The sequence below is a fragment of the Cervus elaphus genome, chromosome 5, assembly GCF_910594005.1.
Source record: "Cervus elaphus chromosome 5, mCerEla1.1, whole genome shotgun sequence".
Classification (NCBI taxonomy): Eukaryota; Metazoa; Chordata; class Mammalia; order Artiodactyla; family Cervidae; genus Cervus; species Cervus elaphus.
This window is the reverse complement of record NC_057819.1, coordinates 82,798,006-82,819,679: the sequence shown is the minus strand read 5'-3', so window position 1 is coordinate 82,819,679 and position 21,674 is coordinate 82,798,006. Positions and strand designations below refer to the sequence as shown.

At 37.8% G+C, this 21,674-nt stretch overlaps 2 protein-coding genes across 2 annotated transcripts in view; one reads left to right on the top strand and one right to left on the bottom strand.

The window, feature by feature from the left end:
• The window catches only part of PPM1E (protein phosphatase, Mg2+/Mn2+ dependent 1E), a 228,705-nt gene that overhangs the window by 107,056 nt on the left and 99,975 nt on the right, over window positions 1-21,674 (bottom strand). The gene's annotated exons all lie outside the window — the stretch shown is intronic.
• Window positions 15,485-16,307, top strand: LOC122694283 (40S ribosomal protein S6-like). Its single transcript, XM_043902821.1, has one exon. It carries the CDS (start codon window positions 15,504-15,506, stop codon window positions 16,251-16,253), a length of 750 nt encoding a protein of 249 aa, XP_043758756.1. The 5' UTR covers window positions 15,485-15,503; the 3' UTR covers window positions 16,254-16,307.

The following is a 21,674-nucleotide window of genomic DNA, read 5'->3' as shown; positions in this document are numbered from 1 at the left end:
AAGCAGGAAGAGAAGGGGACAACAGAAGATGAGATGGTTGGATGACATCACCAATTCGATGGACATGAGCTTGAGCAAGCTCCGGAAGTTGGTGATGGACAAGGAAGCTTGGCATGTTTCAGTCCATGGGGTCGCAAAGAGTCAGACACAACTGAGTGACTGAACTGAACCAGGTCTCTGGGTTCCATTTTTAATGGAAGCTCTTTACGGAATGAAAAATAGAAGTTACTCATGAATAATCTGCCTTCTAGCTTTTATTTTTAGGAGCCTGATTTAAAGGCAAAACTTCTGAGGCTGTCAGGGAGACTGGGAAAGAGCCTCCCAAATGTAATTTCCCCAGAATGGCCAAGGTTCAGCAATACTAGCATAGCAAATATCTGAATCTTACTGCATAGCAGTACTTCAATGAAATGAAAAGTCCACTGAGGAGAATGGCTACATGGAGCACCTTGGGAAGCTACACTGTATTTCCAGGGGACTCAAGATAAGCTGAGACGTTCATGCACGAACTTGGCCAAAAAATTATAATGTCCTTTTACTTTAAGAAATAAAGTAAAAGGCCTTTATAAATAATAGTATCAGTTATGATCATGATAAACTGCTTACAAGTGAGCCCTTCCCAGTTTGTTTTCCTTTAAAAGGCTCTTAGATTTTTGGATTGGGGAGGAAAAAGGAAGAAAAGAGAGGGAGCCTCCTTCTTCTCCACGGGCTCCCACAAGGACTTCTGTGAATCACCGTCTTACAGGCGGGGCGATTAACAATCAGACTTAACTTATCAGGAATAAGATAGTGGAGAACAGGATGGCGGAGGAGTAGGTGGACGTAGAGTTCATCTCTCTCCACGGATGCATCAGGAACACACCTTCAGACACAGAGGTGCGTGCAGAACAGCAGCTGAGAGCAGACAGGAGGACCTGACCAGTGGGAAAGAACACACAGAACCACGCAAAACTCGGTAGCACCAAGGAGCTGGGGGTGGGGGGTGGGGGAAACAGGAGTGTTAGTAGGACTGGACCTGACCTAGGCGGTGGGGAACTGAAGCAAGGGTCCAATCCCCCCATCAGGGAAACTGTCTGAATCAGAGAAGTAACATTTAAGGCTGAGTGAATCAATTGCTCTGTGGCAGCCTAAATGGAATGAGAATCAGACAGTCCTTGCCACAGCCATACATACATACCCCAGAAAGGGATGCAGGTCTCCTGGAAGGTGCAGCAGCTGGGGGCTGGAGTTTAGTTTTAGGGATTGTGGAGCAATCTCAGGGTGAGGGCTGCTGTCAACTGTAGAGAGACAACTTGAGGGAATGTGTGGGAGGAGATTGTGGTGGGAAATACCTCTGGAGGAAAGCCAGGCAGCCAGGGAAGCAAGGCGATACTGCTGAGTCACGCGTAGGGGGTGGAGCCATCACCACAGCCTCTCTCCCCCCAAAGGCCAGCATCCACAGCTGAACAATAGAGAGACTGGCCCATCAATCACCTGGTGCACTGAACTACACAGTAGGACCCCAGCCAGGGCGCCCCGCTGTGTGCCTGACCTGGGCAACAACAGAGAAGGACCCCAAGCAAGGGAGCCCTCTAAGTGCCTCTAACGGGCGGAGCTATGAAGAAAGACAGGGCAAAGAGGTCTTCTGACTGCCAGCTACAAGAGGCTTAAAAAAAGACTCTGATAGGGCGACAACTCCTGCGGGGGAGGCAGTCCATGTCCCTGAACACTTGGCACCGCCAGGGTCCCCACAGCCAAGCAGCTGCACCACCTTCACACTCAACTATCACTGGGGCAGAGCTGCTACAGGCAAAGAATGCCTTGCATCTATGCACGCAGGGTTGCTTCGGTAGTGTCCGACTTTTCGTGACCCTGTAGACTGTGGCCTGCCAGGCTTCTCTGTCAGGGAGGGGGGTTCTCCAGGCAAGAACACTGGAGCGGTATGGGCCAATACTGGTTGCCATACCCTTCTAGAGCACTCTATGTCCGGCTGCCCTAGCCGCAAACTCCCCCGGGTACCTGGTGCTGCCAGAACCCCTGTAACCCAAGCAGCTGCACCACCTCCACACCCGGCCCTCACAGGGGCAAACCCAAGCCCTCCAGGGCAGCCTCAGGAGCAAAGGTCAGCAGACCACCCACATGCAGAGGTGGAAAAAAAACCACAGTTGAAACCCAGGGGCAGTGTGGCTAAGGAAGAAGACCCAAAACCTTCCCACTAGCTGTACAAGCTGCAGATTAAATCCACACAATAAACTAGGCAGACTCTGAGTCTATGGAATATATAAAAGATCATTGAGAGCTCTCACAAAAGAAAACGCACTAGTTCTGACAGCTGTGGACATTGGAGGCAAGAACACACAGGAGAAGGACCAGATTAGAATCTGAGCTGCGCTCACAGCAGGTCCAGAGATCAGCAGTGTTGGAAGGCATCCTAGGGAGGTGAGATGGACTGTGACTCCCAGTGAGGGAAAGGACTCTGACAGCAGTCACTCAAGAAAAAATTTATCATTCTTATATTTTGACTTGTTCTGTAGAATCTTTTAGATTTTTTTTCTTTTTTTTCTTCCACCGCTGCAACTGTTGATTTTATTAGCACTATGAAATCTAATTAAGCCTTTGAACTTTTTTTTCCCCTCAGTCACAATTTTTTATACTTGTTATAAACCTCTGCCTCTACATTGGGCTTTTGCAGTTCTGTGGAGTTTTCCTTTTTTTTTCTTTTTGCTTTAAAAAATTTTTTTAACCTATTATTATTTTTTCTACATTTATTTTTCTATTTTTCTATATTTCTATTCTATTTTCCATTTTTCTATTTATTATTTTTCTACATTTACATGTATTTTCTACATTGCTTTTCCTACTGTTCTTTTCCCGTTGGAGTTAATCTGTAATGTATATAAATCTTCTTTATCTACCTCTATTTAACTGTTCATATCTATTCTTTCTTTCCTTTCCTCTTAACATACTTGTTAGTTTTATTTTCATTGCTTTATTCACCAACTGGCACCTTGCTTTAGTTTTGTCATCCAGTTTGTCCTTTAGTTAGCTTTGTTCTGGTAGATACAACTTTTAGTTTCCTTTGTTTGCCAAGTAAATCTATTATACTTTATTTTTGCTGGACTGTTTTCATTTTGCTTATGGGTATATATGTATATTGGAGAAGGAAATGGCAACCTACTCCAGGATTCTTGCCTGGAGAATCCTATGAACAGAGGAGCCTGGTGGGCTGCAGTTTGTGGAATCGCAAGATGTCTATATTCAGTCACACTTTTTATTGTTGATATAAACCTCTGCCTCTACTTTGGGCTTTTGCAATTCTGTGGAGTTTTTTTTCCTTTTTTCTTCCATTTTTCCTTTTCTCCTTTTTGTAATTTTAATTTTTTTAAACCTGATGTATTTTTTTCTACATTTATTCCTTTGTTTGCCTTTCCTACTGTTCTTTTCCCCTTGCAGTTAATCTTAAATGTATATAAATCTTTCATCATCTACCTCTATTTAACTTTGCATATCTATTCTTTCTTTCCTTTCCTCTCTTCATATTTGTCAGTTTTATCTTCATTGCTTTATTCCTCACTTGGCACCTTGCTTTTTAGTTTTGTTTTCCAGTTTGTGCTTTAGTTAGTTTTGTTCTTAACTGGTAAATATAATTTTTTATTTCCTTTGTTCACTGTATCAATCTACTGTACTTTATTTTTGTTGGACTGTCTTGACTTTGCTCATGTGTATATATGTATATGTGTATATTCCATTATTTTAATTAATATTTGCCTGACTTTGTTACGGCCATTTGTCTGGGGTTCATCTTTGGTTTCTCGTTTTTGGATGTTTGTTTTAATCTCACTTAATGCCATAACAAACCACTTGGGGAATCTTTGTTCCTGACCAGAGATCAAGCCCTGAGCCTTTGGAGTGGGAGCACGGACCCTAGACTACCAGAGAACTAACCCTAGGGAGTATCAAACAGTAAGAACTCACACAAAGGAAACCACTTGAATACAAGACCCGGCATCACCCAACCACCAGTAGCACCCTCTGCAGGACGCCTCATCTAAACAAAAATACAAACTCAATCAGCAGCAGACAGGATTACCACCTCTCTCAACCTTGCCCATCAGAGGAAAAACAAACAAACAAAAACTCAGCACAAATCTCACCCTATATGAAGCTTACACAAACCACTGAACCTACCTTAGGAGGGCAGAAACCAAAAGTAAGGAAGAACTCAACCCTGAAGTCTGGGAAAAAAAGACCTCAAACATGGTAAGTTAAAAAAATAATGAAAAGGCAGAGAAATACTACACAAATGAAGGAACTACTAGAAACACAGAAGTCCACAGAAATGAAGAGGAAAGAGGCAAACTACCTGAAAAGGAATTGAGAATAACGGTAGTAAAGATGATCAAAAGCCTTGAGAACAGAATGGAGAAAATGCAAGAGTCAATTAACAAAGATCTGGAAGAAATAAAGAATAAACATACAGACAAACAACACAATTACTGAAATTAAAAATACTCTAGGAGGAATCAATAGCAGAATATCCAAAGCAGAAGAATGAATCAGTGAGCTGGAAGATAAAATGGTGGAATTAATTTATGAAGAGCAGAATAAAGTAAAAAGAACGGAAAGAACTAAGGATAGTTTCAGAGACCTCTGGAAAAATATCAAACATACCAACATTCGAATCATAGGGGTCCCAGAAGAAGAAGAGAAAAAGAAAGGGTGTGAGGAAATTTTTGAAGAGATTACAGTTGAAAATTTCCCCTACATGGAAAAGGAAATAGTCAAGTCCAAGAGGCACAAGGAGTCCCACAGAGGATAAACCCAAGGAGAAACATGCCAAGACACATACATACTATTCAAATTAACAAAGACTAAACACAAAGAAAGAATATTAAAAGCAGCAAGGGAGAAGCAACAGTAACATACAAGGGAAACCCCATATGCTTAACTGCTGATCTTTCAGCAGAAACTCTGCAGGCCAGAAGAGAATGGCAGGATATATTCAAAGTACTGGGAGGGAAAAATCTACAACCAAGATTACTCAACCCAGCAAGGATCTCATTAAAAATTTATGGAGAAATAAATGCTTTTCAGAAAAGCAAAAGTTAAGAGAATTCAGTGCCAGCTTTACAACAAATGTTAAATGGACTTATATAGTAAAGAAATACAAAAGAAGAAAAAAGATCTACAAAATCAACCCCAAACAATTAAGAAAATGGCAATAGGAACATATATATCAATAATTACCCTAAATGTAAATGGATTAAATGTTCCAACCAAAAGACACAGACTGGCTGAATGGATACAAAAACAAGACCCATATATATGCTGTCTACAGGAAACCCACTTCAGACCTAAAGACACATTTAGACTGAAAGTGAGAGGATGGAAAAATATATTCCATGAAAATGGGAAGCAAAAGAAAGCTGTTGTAGCAATCCTCATATCAGACAAAATATACCTTAAAATAAAGATGATTACAAGAGATAAGGAAAGACACTATATAATGATTAAGGGCTCAATTCAAGAGGAAGACATAACAATTGTAAATATCTATGCACCCAACACAGGAGCACCTCAATACATAAGACAAACACTAACAGACATAAAAGAAGAAAATGACAGTTACACAATAATAGTAGGAGACTTTAACACCCCACTCACACCAATGGACAGATCATCAAAATAGAAAATTAATAAGGAAACACAAGTCTTAAATGATACATTAGATGAGACGGATCTCACTGATATCTTCAGGACAACCCATCCAAATGCAGAAGAATACACCTTCTTCTCAAGTGCACATGGAACATTCTCCAGGATAGTCCACATCTTGCATCACAAATCAAACCTTAGTAAATTTAAGAAAACTGATATTGTATCAAGCATCATCTCTGACCACAACACTATGAGACTAGGTATCAATAAAAAGGAAAAAACTGTAAAAAACACAAACACAGGGAGATTAAACAACATGTTTCTAAATAACCAACAAGTTACTGAAGAAATCAAAAGGGAAATCAGGAAATTTCTACAAACAAATGACAATAAAAACATGACAACTCAAAACCTATGGGATACAGCAAAAGTAGTTCAAAGAGGGAAGTTCATAGCAATACAACCCTACCTCAAGAAACAAGAAAAACATTGAATAGACAACCTAACTTTACACCTAAAACAACTGGAAAAAGAACCAAAAAACCCCCAAAATTAGTAGAAGGAAAGAAATCATAAACATCCGAGCAGAAATAAATGAAAATGAAAGAAACAATAGTAAAGATTAATAAAACTAAAAGCTGGTTCTTCGAGAAGATAAACAAAATTGACAAGCCTTTAGCCAGACTCAGCAAGAAAAAAAAGAGAGAAGAATCAAACCAACAAAATTAGAAATGAAAAAGGAGAGGTTACAACAGACAATGCAGAAATACAAAAGAGACTATTATGAACGACTATATGGCAATAAAATGGATAACCTGGAGGAAATGGACAGATTCTTAGAAAAGTTCAATCTTCGAAGACTGAACCAGGAAGAAATAGAAGTTATGAACAACCCAATTACAAGCACTGAAACTGAAGCTGTGGTCGAAAACCTCCCAAAAAACAAAAGCCTAGGACCAGATGGCTTCATAGGAAAATTCTATCAAACATTCAGAGAAAAGCTAATGCCTATCCTTCTAAAACTCTTTCAAAATATTGCAGTAGTGGAAGGAACACTTCCAAACTCATTCTATGAGGCCACCATCACTCTGATACCAAAACCAGACAAAGACAACACACAAAAAGAAAACTACAGGCCAGTATCACTGATGAACATAGATGCAAAAATCCTCAACAAAATTTTAGCAAACAGAATTCAGCAACACATCAAAAAGCTTATACACCATGATCAAGTTGGGGTTTATTCCAGGGATGCAAGGATTCTTCAATATTCACAAATCAATCAATGTGATACATCATATTAAAAAATTCAAAGATAAAAACCATATGATCATCTCAATAAATGCAGGAAAAACCATATGATCATCTCAAAAGATGCAGAAAAAGCACACATTTATGATTAAAACTCTTCAAAAAATGGGCACAGAAGGAACCTACCTCAACATAGTGAAGGCCGTATATGATAAGCCTACAGCAAACATCATTGTCAATGGTGAAAAACTGAAAGCATTCCCAGGAACAAGATCAGGAGCAAGACACAAGAGTGTCCACTTTCACCACTGTTACTCAACATAGTTTCGGAAGTCCTAGCTACAACAGTCAGAAAAGAAAAAGAAATAAAAGGAATCCAGATTGGAAAGAAGTAAAGCTCTCACTATTTGCAGATGACATGATACCATACATAGAAAACCCTAAAAATAGTATCCAAAAACTACCAGAGCTAATCAGTGGATTTAGCAACATTGCAGGATACAAAATCAATACACAGAAATCACTTGCATTTCTATATATACTAACAATGAAAAATCAGAAAGAGAAATTAAGGAATCAATTACATTCACCATTGAAACAAAAAGAATTAAATATCTAGGAATAAACTTACCTAAAGAGATGAAAGAACTATACACAGAAAATTGTAAGACACTGATGAAAGAAATCAAAGATGACATAAACAGATGGAGAGATATTCTATGTTCCTAGGTAGGAAGAATCAATATTGTGAAAATGACTATGCTACCAGAAGCAATCTACAGATTCAATGCGATCCCTATCAAATTACCAATAGCACTTTTCACAGAACTAGAACAAAAAAATTCACAATTCACATGGAAACACAAAAAATCCCCGAATAGCCAAAGCAGTCTTGATAAAGAAGACTGGAGCTGAAGGAGTCAACCTTCCTGACTTCAGGTTATACTACAAAGCTACAGTCATCAAGACAGTATGGTACTGGCACAAAAACAGAAATAGAAACCAATGGAACAAGATAGAAAGCCCAGAAATAAACCCATGCACTTATGTGTACCTTATTTTTGACAAAGGAGGCAAGAACATACAATGGGGCAAAGAAAGCCTCTTCAATAAATGGTGCTGGGAAAACTGGACAGCTACATGTAAAAATCAGAAATCAGAACACTTCCTAACACCATACACAAAGATAAACTCAAAATGGATTAAAGACCTAAATGTAAGACCAGAAACTATAAAGCTCTTAGAGGAAAAAACAGGCAGAACACTCGATGGCATAAATCAAAGCAAGATCCCCTATGACCCAACTCCTAGAGTAATGGAAATAAAAACAAAAGTAAACAAGTGGGACCTGATCAAACTTAAAAGCTTTTGCACAGCAAAGGAAACTATAAGCAAGGTAAAAAGACAACCCTCAGAATGGGAGAAAATAATAGCAAATGAAACTGACAAAGGATTAACTTCCAAAATATACAAACAGCTCATACAACTCAACGCCAAAAAAACAAACAACCCAATCAAAATGTGCAAAAAAGACTTAAACAGACATTTCTCCAAAGACATAGATGGCTAACAAAAACACTTGAAAAGGTGTTCAACATCGCTCATTATTAGAGAAATGCAAATCAAAACTATAATGAGATATCACCTCACACCAGTCAGAATGGCCATCAGCAAAATGTCTACAAACAATAAATGCTGGAGAAGGTGTGGAGAAAAGGGAACACTCTTGCACTGTTGGTAGGAATGTAAATTGATACAGCCACTATGGAAGATGGTATGGAGATTCCCTAAAAAACTAGAAATAAAAGCACCATATGACTCCGCAATCCCACACCCAGGCATATACCCTGAGGAAACCAAAACTGAAAAAGACACATGTATCTCATTGTTCATTGCAGCACTATATACAGTAGCTAGAACATGGAAGCAACCTAGATGTCCACTGACAGATGAACGTATAAAGAATTTGTGGTACACAATGGAATATTACTCAGGCATAAATAGGAACACATCTGAGTCAGTTCTGATGAGGTGGATGAACCTAGAACCTGTCATACAGAGTGAAGTGAGTCAGAAAGAGAAAGATAAATATTGTACTCTAACACATATATATGTAATCTAGAGGAACGGTACTGAAGAACTGACTTACAGGGCAGCAATGCAGAAACAAACATAGAGAATCGACATATGAACCTGGGGAGAGGGGAGGAGAGGGTAAGATGTATGGAAAGAGTAACATGGAAACTTATATTACCATATGTAAAATAGATAGCCAACAGGGAATCTGCTGTGTGGCTCGGGAAACTCAAACAGCGCTCTGCATCAACCTAGAGGGGTGGGGCGGGGAGGGAGACAGGAGGGAGGTTCTAAAGGGAGGGGAGATATGTAACCTATGCCCGGTTCATGCTGAGGTTTGACAGAAAACAACAAAATTCTATAAAGCAACTATCCTTCAATAGAAAAAAAAGAAAGAAAGAAAATAGAATTATATTCTTGAACATAAGAATCTTGGGTATAAATTATCTAACATGACAATATGAATCTGTATGCTTCTAATATACTGAGTACACACTTTTCACTGTTCATTTTCATATTTATGTGCTTCATAACCCCTATAGCAGAATTATTGAAACGGTTATGTTTTAAAAGACTAAAAAGTTTTTTTGGAAGCAAAACAATATAGCTTTACTGGCAGAATTGATTATGGCTGTTAATAAAAAGATCATCATCATAAAAAGCAAAACATTGAAAGATAAATTTATAATTTAGATTAAGGGGTTACAAACAAAACATCTGAAGGAGTAAGAGAAAAAAACAATCTCATTAAGTGTTCCCTAGAAAGACCTATACATAGCAGAAACTGATAACACGACTCCTTTCCTCCCATGTTAGACTAAATGAATGATACTGTGTTAAAAAATCAAACAAAAAAACCACTGAAGGATCCCTAGCATCCTAAAATCTACCCATATATAAGGTTTAGCTGGGGAAGATAAAATTTAAAGAAGTGGCTTCAATGGGAGGGAAGGGGCAGGCACAGGATTAAGGAGGTGTATGTAGTGGACCTTCAACTTACACGTTCAGTGTTTGATTAAAAAAAAAAACTCTTTAAATAAATATAATAAATATTAAATATGGGTTGTGGGTTTATGGACAGGTGTTTGCCTTGTTATTTTTTTCAGTACTAGTCTATCTCTGGGAATTCCAAAATCAAAATCTAGCATGAGCACGTATCCTAATTTTTTTCTGAGTATAAACTTTCTCCCTGCAGTTTAGAATCAGCACAGTTTCATACAGAGCCTAGCGCATTACTGTGCTAACTCCATGTCTGCATGAGTGAGTGAGTCAAAGTCGCTCAGTGGTGTCCGACTCTTTGCAACCCCATGGACTATACAGTCCCTGGAATTCTGTAGGCCAGAATACTGGAGAGGGTAGCCTTTCCCTTCTCCAGGGGATCTTCCCAAGCCAGGAATCAAACCCAGGTCTCCCGCATTGCAGGTGGATTCTTTACCAGCTGAGTCACAAGGAAAGCCCATTAAAAAAAACCTTAAAAGATTATTAAAAAAATAAAAAGATTGGTTCATTATTCATGCCTTTAAAAACAAAGCAGTTCATCTAAATGAAAAAAGGAACCAATAAAAAAAGAGGTAACAAGAGATGCTCACTGGAATCAAATATGTAACTATTTGTACCTCAATAGTCTGTAATTTTGAAGTAAGATAGATCCATCTGCAGAGAGACTGAGTAGATTGATTAAAATTTAAAATTTATTTAATGTCAACTATGTGAAAGACCCTATGTTAAGGACTAAGGATACAGAAATGAATGAGAAAGGATCCCTGTTCTTAAGGAGCTTAGAGCCTAAAGAATCCTGAAAAATATTAACATAAAACATAATAAATGTTATAAAAATGTACAAAGTGATATGAAATCATTCAATGAGTACTGATGGACAGGCTAATTCTGTCTCAGAGCTGGGAAAGATTTCAGAGACAGGATGACGGTTGACATGAAACTTGAATAATGAGTAGAAGGTCAATAGATAAAAAAGAAAGGAAAGTGTGCTTCAGGCAGGAATGAAAAATATGTATGCATTAGATCCACATTATTCATAGAGTCTACATTTGCAAATACACCTACATACTCACTAAAACATGAAACCCCGAAGTCAAAACTTTTTCAGTCATTTATGGACATACACAGAGTGACAAAAAATTTGAGTTGCCTGAAGCACACATTCTAAGCTGAGGTCAAACAAGGCAATCAATACTCACCATTCTACTTTCTTGTTTTGGCTTTCATACTGTAAAAGAAGTGTCCTTTTCACAGGCTATTTAGTGCTACATTTCCTCCATTTCTGGGCTTTGTGTTGGTAATACTGCATTTAAAAAGGTCCTCAAGCACAGTGCTGAAGTGCTAACTACTGCTCCTAAGCACAAGAAGGTTCTGTTGTGCCTTATGGAGAAAATACAGGTAGTCAGTTGATAACCATCTTTCAGGCATGAGTGCTGCTGGCTGTGAGTTCAATGTTAATGAATCAACAGTATATATTAAATAAGTTTTAAGCAGAGACACACATAAAACAAGGCTGTATTGACTGGTGGATAAAAATGTTGTGACCAGAGGCTAACAGGAACCTAAGTCTATATTTCCCCTAGGAAAAATAGTTTGTCACTAATTCAGTGTTTGTGATGACATTATAGAACATGACTACTGTGAATAATGAGAATCAACTGTGCATGTGTGTGCATTTATATGTATTCACTAGTTAACAAATATTTGAGTAACATTTATAGGAACCACTGACTATTTTGATTAGATATACATAGCATATTACCTTGTCTTGAGTAAGTAATGAATAATTAACTATAATAAAGATAACTGATGGCTTATTGTGCATACTTACAGTCTTTTTTTTTTTTTTTTTTACTTACAGTCTTTAAAGGCTTTAAATAGCATGGATATTACAAGATATTTTGTAGTTTCTAGTAGAGGGCAAAAAGATCTTGCTTAAAGATTGCTAAAATACTTGCAACCACTTAAAAAAGATGGAGTAGAATTTTACAGAAGTAGGTATGGCATAATTTTACTGATTTAGCTATTTCTACAAGATATTATTGTGAATAATGGCAAAAGCAGTGTGGTGAAAATTATGCAGTAGAAAATTCCTAAGATGATCTTTAACAGTTTCCTCAACTGTTAAGAGAACTGAACTATTACTTTCCCAAAGTGATCCCAAAGAAAAACAGAGAAGATCCCACACACAAATTAGCTCACTATAATCAAAAAGAAGCGGGTAATGCTCTTAAATAGTCATGTTGCTATAAGGTTAATCTTTACAGAAAAGTAGAATAAGCCAAGTCGTACTATTTAATATTTTATAAAGACTTTCTATCATTTACATTTCCTATAATAATTATTCCAATAGCTTTTAAACACACAATTTAAAAATTCACATTTCCTTTCATTAGAATAAAGAAAATGAAAAATCAGAATGAATCTAAAAGAACACATAGACACTTAGGTCATGACTGATAATGATATCACAAATCCATATATGACTGAAATGTTACATTTTAGGTTCATAATGTCACTTTTTCCACCTTTGGTGAATGCCTTGAATCTTTTAAATTATATTCAACAGTCCGATAATTAAAAGCTGTATCTTATACATTTTAAATATTCATTTATAGTTTGAGAAGCTAGTTTTCAGAAGCTAATGAGATTGACAATGCCAACAGATAAAAGTCTCCTGATAATTTCAAATTCTATTTAAAAATACTGAGCAGTGAGGGTGAAAATCATTGTTTGAAGAGAAGAGGTCAAAAGAGAACAAGAGATTAATATTCCATAATGCACAAAAACAAACAGTACAAGTTTTCATTGTGGTATAGACAGTAATTGTAAAGCCAGTTCCATGGATATCACTCATTTATAGATACTGCTTAAATCTGTATCTTCAGTCATCCCTCTCTTTTGAACTTCAGGTTCTTATATCCAACCAAATATACTCAATATTCCCCCTTAGAGAGGTGCCACGTCTTAATGTGTTCAAAACTCACCTCTTGATTTTCACTTAAGCCTTCTCTTCCTACAAGCCTTCTCCATCTTCTCCATCATTCTTCCAATTGCTAAAGCCAAAATCCTTGGACTTACCCTTGACTCATTTCCTTTCTCATATACCACATAAACAAATCATATTGTTTCTTCTTTCAAAATATATACAGAACCTGACCACTTCTTACTGCCTCCCAGATTATCTCCTTGGGCTAAGCCATATCATTTCTCACTTGGATAACTGTGTTAGCCTATAAACTGCTCTCCCTTTTTCTACCTTTTTCCTTCAAATCCTAGTTTTCACACAGCATCCAGAGTGATCTGTCAAAACACAAATCAGATTATATCCTTACCCTGCTCAAAATCCTCCATTGCTTTCCCATCTCATTGAGGGAAAAATTCAAAATTATGATAACCATGGTTTGTAAGCCCCTATTTGATTCAAATCGCTGTCACCTCTCTGACCTTGTCTTAAACTTTTTCATTCACGTCACTCCAAGTCACACAAATCTCTGTGCTGTTTCTCAGACCTGCTGAGCATTCTCTCACCTCACTGTCCCTGCACTTTTTGATTCCTCTGCCTAGAAAGCTTTTCACCCAGATATCTATTACACATCACTCATTCCTTCCCTTATTTCAGGTATCTAACTATCTTATCAGAAAGGCTTTCCTTGATTACCCTATAAAAATAATCAGGGACTTCCTGGTGGTACAGTGGATAAAGAATCCGCTTGCCAGTGCAGGGGACGTGGGTTTGATCTCTGGTCCAGGAAGATTCAACATGCCGTAGAGCAATTAAGCCCGGGAGCCACAACTACTTTGCCCACATGCCTACAAACCCTGCTCTGCAACGACAGAAGTCACATCGGTGAGAAGCCCACGCACTGCAACCAGAAAGTCTGTGCCCAGCAATGAAGCCCCAGTGCAGCCAAAAATAAAAATAGATAGATAATCAAACTCCCCAAAGCACCCCTACCTCATCATTCTTTAATCCCTTACCTCGCCTTTCTTTTTTTCTTCACGTGAAAGTGTTAGTCACTCAGTTGTATCTGATTCTTTGCAACTCCATAGATTACAGCCTGCCAGACTCCTCAGTCCCTGGATTTCTCCAGGCCAGAATACTGGAGTGGGTAGCCATTTCCTTCTCCAGGGGATCTTCCCAACCCAGGGATCAAACCCAGGTTTCCCGCATTGCAGGCGGATTCTTTACCAGCTGAGCCACAAGGGAAGCCCAAGAATACTGGAGTGGGTAGTTTCTCCCGTCTCCAGGGAATCTTCTCAACCCAGGGATTGAACCCAGGTCTCCTGCATTGCAGGTGGATTCTTTACCAGCTAAGCCACAAGGGAAGCCCAAGAATACTGAGTGGATAACCATTTCCTTCTCCAGGAGATCTTCCCAACCCAGGGATCAAACTCAGGTCTCCTGCATTGCAGGTGGATTCTTTACTAGCTGAGCCACAAGGGAAGCCCAAGAATACTGGAGTGGGTAGCCTATCCCTTCTCCAGGGGATCTTCCCAACCCAGGAATTGAACTATGAGGGAAGTCCACTTAATATAAACATAATCACAATTATTTATCCTTTGTATCTGGATTCTTTCACCTAGTATAATATTTTTTAAGTTCTTTCATATTGAAGCATGTATCAATACTTTGTTCCTTCTTATTGCTAAATTGCATTTATTATATTGTATGGACATGCCATCTTCCTTTTAATTGCTTAGTAGTATTCTATTATATGGACATACCACATACGGTTTAGAATTGCCAAGGTGGGACCTTATCTTTCCTATGTGTCAGAAAAGAGGAGTCCTCAACAAATGCCAGGAAGTAGAACTGGTAAGAGGAAGTAGGGGAAGAAAAGGAAATAGACTTGTGGTTGAGTAAAATCTGTTCCTAGAAGAGATGAAAAAGTCAAGTTGCAGTGAATTATCTGTAGATAGAGGGGCCTGCATTGGCTGTAGGAATTCAAGCTCTTTCCACTGAATCCTATGACCTGAGTTAATTCACTACTACTTGCTTTTTAGAAGGGTGGGGTCATGGCAACCACCCTCTACATCAATAAAAAGAAAATGGTCTTTTCCTTCCAGTTATGTCACAGATTGCCAATCCATAATATAATTAAGCAGTACAGCTAAAAGCAATTATAAAATATTTTTAAAATAACATTGATCTCATGAAGTCTGGTTAAAAAATGACAGATTAAGTATATGCACTTATCCCTTCTCTTTATAAAATGATAGCAAAGTAAATTAAAAGATTTAAATCCACAAGGAAAAAAGCAGTAGAAAGCAACAGTAGACAAGATATTTCAATACATTTTTGGAAAACAGAGAACAAATGGAGGAATGGGATTTTATTTATTAGGGTGGAAGAAGCTATTAATATAACCTCAGGGACACTGGTGACAAGAGAGTCAATTCACTCTCAAAGAACCTGGGAAAGACTCAGACCCTGAAGTGCCAAATGGGTGGAGGGAAATACAAAGTGAAAAAACAGGATAAAAGTATATTATGTCTCTCTTTTTCGTGGCGCCTTGGAGGCTGTCGGCCACTTCAGAATGAAGCTGAACATCTCTTTCCCGGCCACTGGCTGCCAGAAGCTCATTGAAGTGGACGATGAACGAAAACTTCGTACCTTCTACGAGAAGTGTATGGCCACAGAAGTTGCTGCTGACGCTCTGGGTGAAGAATGGAAGGGTTATGTGGTCCGAATTAGTGGCGGGAACGATAAGCAGGGTTTCCCCATGAAGCAGGGTGTCTTGACCCATGGCCGAGTTCACCTGCTACTGAGTAAGGGGCATTCCTGTTACAGACCAAGGAGGACTGGAGAGAGAAAGCGCAAATCTGTACAGGGTTGCATTGTGGATGCCAATCTGAGTGTTCTCAACTTGGTCATTGTGAAAAAAGGGGAGAAGGATATTCCTGGACTCACTGATACTACAGTGCCTCGTCGCCTGGGTCCCAAAAGAGCTAGCAGAATCCGCAAACTTTTCAATCTCTCTAAAGAAGATGACGTCCGCCAGTATGTTGTGCGAAAGCCCCTAAACAAAGAAGGTAAGAAACCTAGGACTAAAGCACCCAAGATTCAGCGTCTCGTGACTCCACGAGTTCTGCAACACAAACGCCGGCGTATTGCTCTGAAGAAACAGCGTACTAAGGAAAACAAAGAAGAGGCTGCAGAATATGCTAAACTTTTGGCCAAGAGAATGAAGGAGGCCAAAGAAAAACGGCAGGAACAGATTGCCAAGAGACGGAGGCTGTCCTCTCTGAGAGCTTCTACTTCTAAGTCTGAGTCCAGTCAAAAATGAGATGTTCTAAGAGTAACAAATAAATAAGATCAGACATCAAAAAAAAAAAAAAAAGTATATTATGTGCCTGAAACCAACACAACATTGTAAATCAGTCATACTCCAATAAATTTTTTTTTAAACAGCATTCATATGTGAATGGTTGATTGCCCCCCCGCCACTTCCACATGTAGAATACCAGCAGCTAAGTGACATACACTAGCTAAGAGTATAAATAGATAAGAGAATGAAAGTTTATCCTCTAGAGAAACTGAAAAGGAGTATTCTAATAGGTTAGGAGACACTGGACAGGGTAGAGAGTAGAAGTGAGATAGAATTTTAAAAAAGGGATTTATTGAAATACCAAAAGGCAGGATCTTAATTCCTCTATCCCTCTACCCACCCCACCCCAACCCACCCCTTATCCCCAGCCCTCAAACACTTGCATTTTATTGCCCAGGCAAGAAATTTGTAAAGTCTTTTTCTGAAGGAACAGAGCAGTCCTAGAGAAAAGTCCTCGTCATAGTGATGTATGGTCATGTCTCCATCCTAACAGCCCAAAATGAGGCTACTCACAATAAATCTTCTTATTCCAGAATGCTTTTAATCAGTTTAAAAGAAATATATACAGACCACCAATAGTCATCATACATGTAAGGAAATCTGATTTAAAATCAGATATCAAAAGAGCTATTTGATATTTAAAATATGGTTGCTGAAATAAGGCATAAAATAGAGGTTATGAAAAACCTCAGGAAAAGAGAACTGAACATGAAATGGAAAAGTGAAAGAAAAGACAGTCAAAGAACCAATCTAGGGAGGTTAACCTTTGACTAACAGGAGTTCCAGGAATAGAGGACAAAGAAAAGAGAGGGAAGAAAATAATCACAAATACTTATTAAGGGCAGAGTACATGTACTAGGCACTGCTCTAAGTGCTTTAGGAGAAGGCAATGGCACCCCACTCCAGTACTCTTGCCTGGAAAATCCCATGGACGGAGGAGCCTGGTAGGCTGCAGTCCATGGGGTCGCTAAGAGTCGGACACAACTGAGCGACTTCACTTTCACTTTTCACTTTCATGCATTGGAGAAGGAAATAGCAACCCACTCCAGTGCTCTTGCCTGGAGAATCCCAGGGAAGGGGGAGCCTGGTGGGCTGCCGTCTATGGGGTCGCACAGAGTCGGACATGACTGACGTGACTTAGCAGCAGCACCAGCAGCTAAGTGCTTTAAGTAAATTAATTTTAATTAACTAGTTAATTCTCCAGTCAGCCTATGAAGCAGGTATTATTTTTTTTAAGCAGGTATTATTTTTGACCCCATTTTATAGATGAGGAAAAGTAGGAATGTAGAGGTTAATCTAATAACTAGTAAGTATGGAAAATTCCATAGACAGAAGAGCCTGGTGGGCTATGTCTATAGGGCTGCAAAGAGTTGGACACAACACAGCACCTGAGCACACATGCATCAGAGCCAGAGTTCAAAACCAAGCAGTCTAGTGCCATAACTCATATTCTCAACAACTATGTACTGCTGCCTCTCCACCAAAAAATAACATTACGAGACTTCCAGGCCAAGATGGCAGATTGAACATGAACATTCAATTTATTCCCTCCAGAAACTCCACTAAAACAACAGTAATGGGAATTTTTAAAAATAAGTAACCCCAAACAGTGAGGAAGAAAAGAGAAAAATGAAAAACAATGACAACAGACTTTTGGACATCAGAAAGTAGATGATAGAGTGGTAACTGATTTAGCAGATGAGAGAAAGCCAAGTCTTAAACCAACAGTGAGGAAAGCTGAGCACAAACTCAATATATACCACGGAATCCTCTAAACAAGAACTGGTAACACTTAGTTACCTGTAGAACTGGAGGTAAATGGAGAGTGAGACAGATAAATTAAGAAAAACTGGGTGAAAACTGTTTAAGAAGCTGTTAGATCCCTCTCTCTCTAATCCTGGCAAAAATCTGCCACTTATTCCCTGCAGAGGGTGAAACAGGGATCTCTTGATTAGGGGACAGCAGGTAGTTAAGGGTATAAGTACCATAATGAAAAGCAAGGGGGATTAAATGACTTTATGCAGAAGTGAATGCTGAATTTTAAGATTAGTGGTCCCCTTCCTTCATTTTATTGAGTCAGACAGATTAGAAAACTTTTCTTTCATTAATCTGAATTAGGGTCAGAATGTTCCCTAACAAATGACCCAACCAGGTTATACTAGAATGAAATCCAAAGTTGACAAGTCCTATTCTTGTGTTTAGGCCTCCCAATCTTTCTTAAGAATAGACAGCTGAGATAATAAGATAAGCTAAAGGAAGTCTGCATATGCATGATGGAGACCAAAATCAATAAAATAATACAAAGCAATTAGGTAGAAAGAAATCATGCAAAGAAAATTTTAAGGAAAAAGTATTTCCAAGAGATACCTGAAACAAATTTGATTTAAAAAGAAACATAAAAAGAGGAAGAAATACTTCCAAACTAATTTTATGAAGTCAGTATTACTCTGATACCAAAATCAGACAATGACACCACAAGAAAAGAAAATTACAGGCCAATATCCCTGATGAACATGGTTGCAAAAATCCTCAACAAAATATTAGCAAACCAGATTCAAGAATACACTAAAAGGATCGTACATCATGAGATGGTTAGATAGCATCACCAAATCAACATGAATTTGAGCAAATTCCAGGAGAAAGTGGAAGGCAGAGATGTCTGGTGTGCTACAATCCATGGGGTCCCAAAGAGTCAGACATGACTTAGCAACTGAACAACATTATAGTCAAGTGGGATTTAATCCAAGGACTTACAAATGGCTTAACATCTACATATCAATCAATATGCTATACCACATTAACAAAATGAGGGATAAAAATTATATGACCATCTCAGTAGATACAGAAAAAGCATTTGACAAAATTCAACATTCATTTCTGATTAAAAAAAAAAAAACCTCAACATAATAAAGACCATATGTAAGAAATCCACAGCTAACGTTATATTATAGTGAAAGACGAAAAACTTCCCCCTTAAGATCAGGAAAAAGACAAGTAAGCCATATTTCAGTACTTCTATTCAACGTAATACTGAAAATTCCAGCCAGAACAATTAAGCAAGAAAGAAATAAAAAGCATCCAAACTAGAAAAGAATCAGTAAAATGTGCTTACAGATGACTTGCAGAAAATCCTAAACACTTATTTTAAAACCTGTTAGAACTAATACACAAATTCAGTAAAGTAACAGGATACAAAAATCAATATTAAAAAAAAATTGGTTGCATTTTGAGTGCTTCCTAAGGGCAAAAACAAAACTTGAAGTAAAACAAAATCTCTTGTCCATAATACATTTAAATCATAAACCACAGACTCATCATGCAGTCAGTTTAACAAAATGTAACATCCCAACAACAGAAAAACATAAACTCTTTATGCACTGAAGAAACATAAAGTCATGTGTACTCCATGGAGTCACTCTCTTCAGATGAGATATTTAATACTTCTCACTGATGACAGTGCAGATGTGCTGACACCCTTGGGATGCTTTACTAAGATTCAAACTCACTGCATCCCATCTCGGGGGTCTCTTTTTTGATGAGCTGCATTTGCCCGCTTTTGTATTATCTGTGATGTTAGTAAGATTAGTAAGACTGGAACTAAAACAGACTTAATTACAGTGCCTTTCAAATAAGGTACTAAATATAGTCTTTGTTCAGTCAAATGTGATTGCCCATGAAAATTACAGGAGTGTTTAAAAACAAGATGAAAAGGAATCTATTAAATTATGTTCTGGGACCAATGCTTTTTTATATAGGTATTTAAAGATAACTTGCATTTGGAGAATTGATTATAATTTTAGCAAAATGGACTTGGTTCTGCTGTATGGGTCTCACAATGGCAATACCTGAAACACTGGGATTTACAAATACAGTACAGAGCCCCCTTATCTACGTGGGATATGTTCCAAGGTAAACCCCAGTGGAGGCCTAACAACCATGAATAGTACCCAACCTAGCTATACATACTTACCTAGGATAAAGTTTAATTTATAAATTAAGCACAGTAAGAGATTCAACAATAATAAAAGAGCAATTATAACAACAGACTGTAATAAAAGTTATGCTAATATAGTCTCTCTCTCTCAAAACACTGTACAAATGTAATGCCTTTTCCATCTTAACTAAGCATTGTATCAAGCACTGTGGCTATAAAACTAGCATGTATTTCTTCACCTCAGAAAGCATAACTGAGGACAAGGGGGGGACTACTGTGTATATTGAGTCTGTTCATTTTGAAACGAAGAATTGCTTCTATAAGAGCCAAGAAGAGAAAAATCAAAGTAAACTTATGAGACCTAACTACAGGTTCAGCCAAGGTCAAGAGAGGAAATCCTCTGACTCACTTTTTCACACATTCCTCAAGGCATCAATTTAAACCCTACTTTCTTTTTAAGATTCTTTTCCCCAAGTCTTTTCATTCCTAGCTGACTGCTGCTAATTTAGACAAACTGATATTTTATACAAAGAGCATATGTTATATAACATATACTATAGAGCTACTTGGGTTATTCAGCTACTTGGTGAAAAATGTTCTGTGTCTCAAGTTTATCATGCTATAATATTTTTTAATCTAAAAGAAATCTGCAGAGCAATCTTTTTCAGACCTTCTATTTTTACATTTACAATTAGGTGAGTAGAGAGAAGTTCTATTGTTTTTAGAAATAATTTTATAAATTAGGCACACCAAATTCATAACAGATTGCCTCTAATGGAAAGAGATAGAAATGAGACAAAGATGGAGTGGGGATAGGATAGTGCTTGTTTTAGCTGTATCTAGTCATGTTGTATAATTTTTATATAAAATATTTAAATATTGGAACTTCTCAAAATAAAAAAATTAATTTAAAAAACTGTATAGGAACTCAAATATACTCCTTGTCACAGCCAGCCAATCTCGTTTGTATAGGCTGTATAGGAAATCACAATGTGCAAAGTTTCCAATGAGAAACGGTAGTTACTTTCACCTCCACATCTTTAAACTCCCAATTATCCAAAAAATCACTGAGAAAATATACCCAAATGCTCTCTGAGGTAGTCCAAAACAGGTTTTCACTTATTTTTCAAAAGACCCAGATAGATGCATATTATTATTGTTTTATTTATTTATTTTTTAAATTATTGTTAACTGATACCTCTGAGGTCCAAACTTGACTTCTACCTGAGTAATGACATCTTCATATAGACATCTTACAGTATAAACACTCTGGCATAATTCTTCTTATACTCTTAGATAGGAATATTATTTTCATCTAGGGAGATTTCTGTAATTATTACCATCTTAACAGAACTCTCAAAGCTACATGAATATAATCAGTCATAAAATTGTAAAACAGAAGTCTACTCGTCCTTCAGTAGTGAGAGATTGATTATACAAGTAGG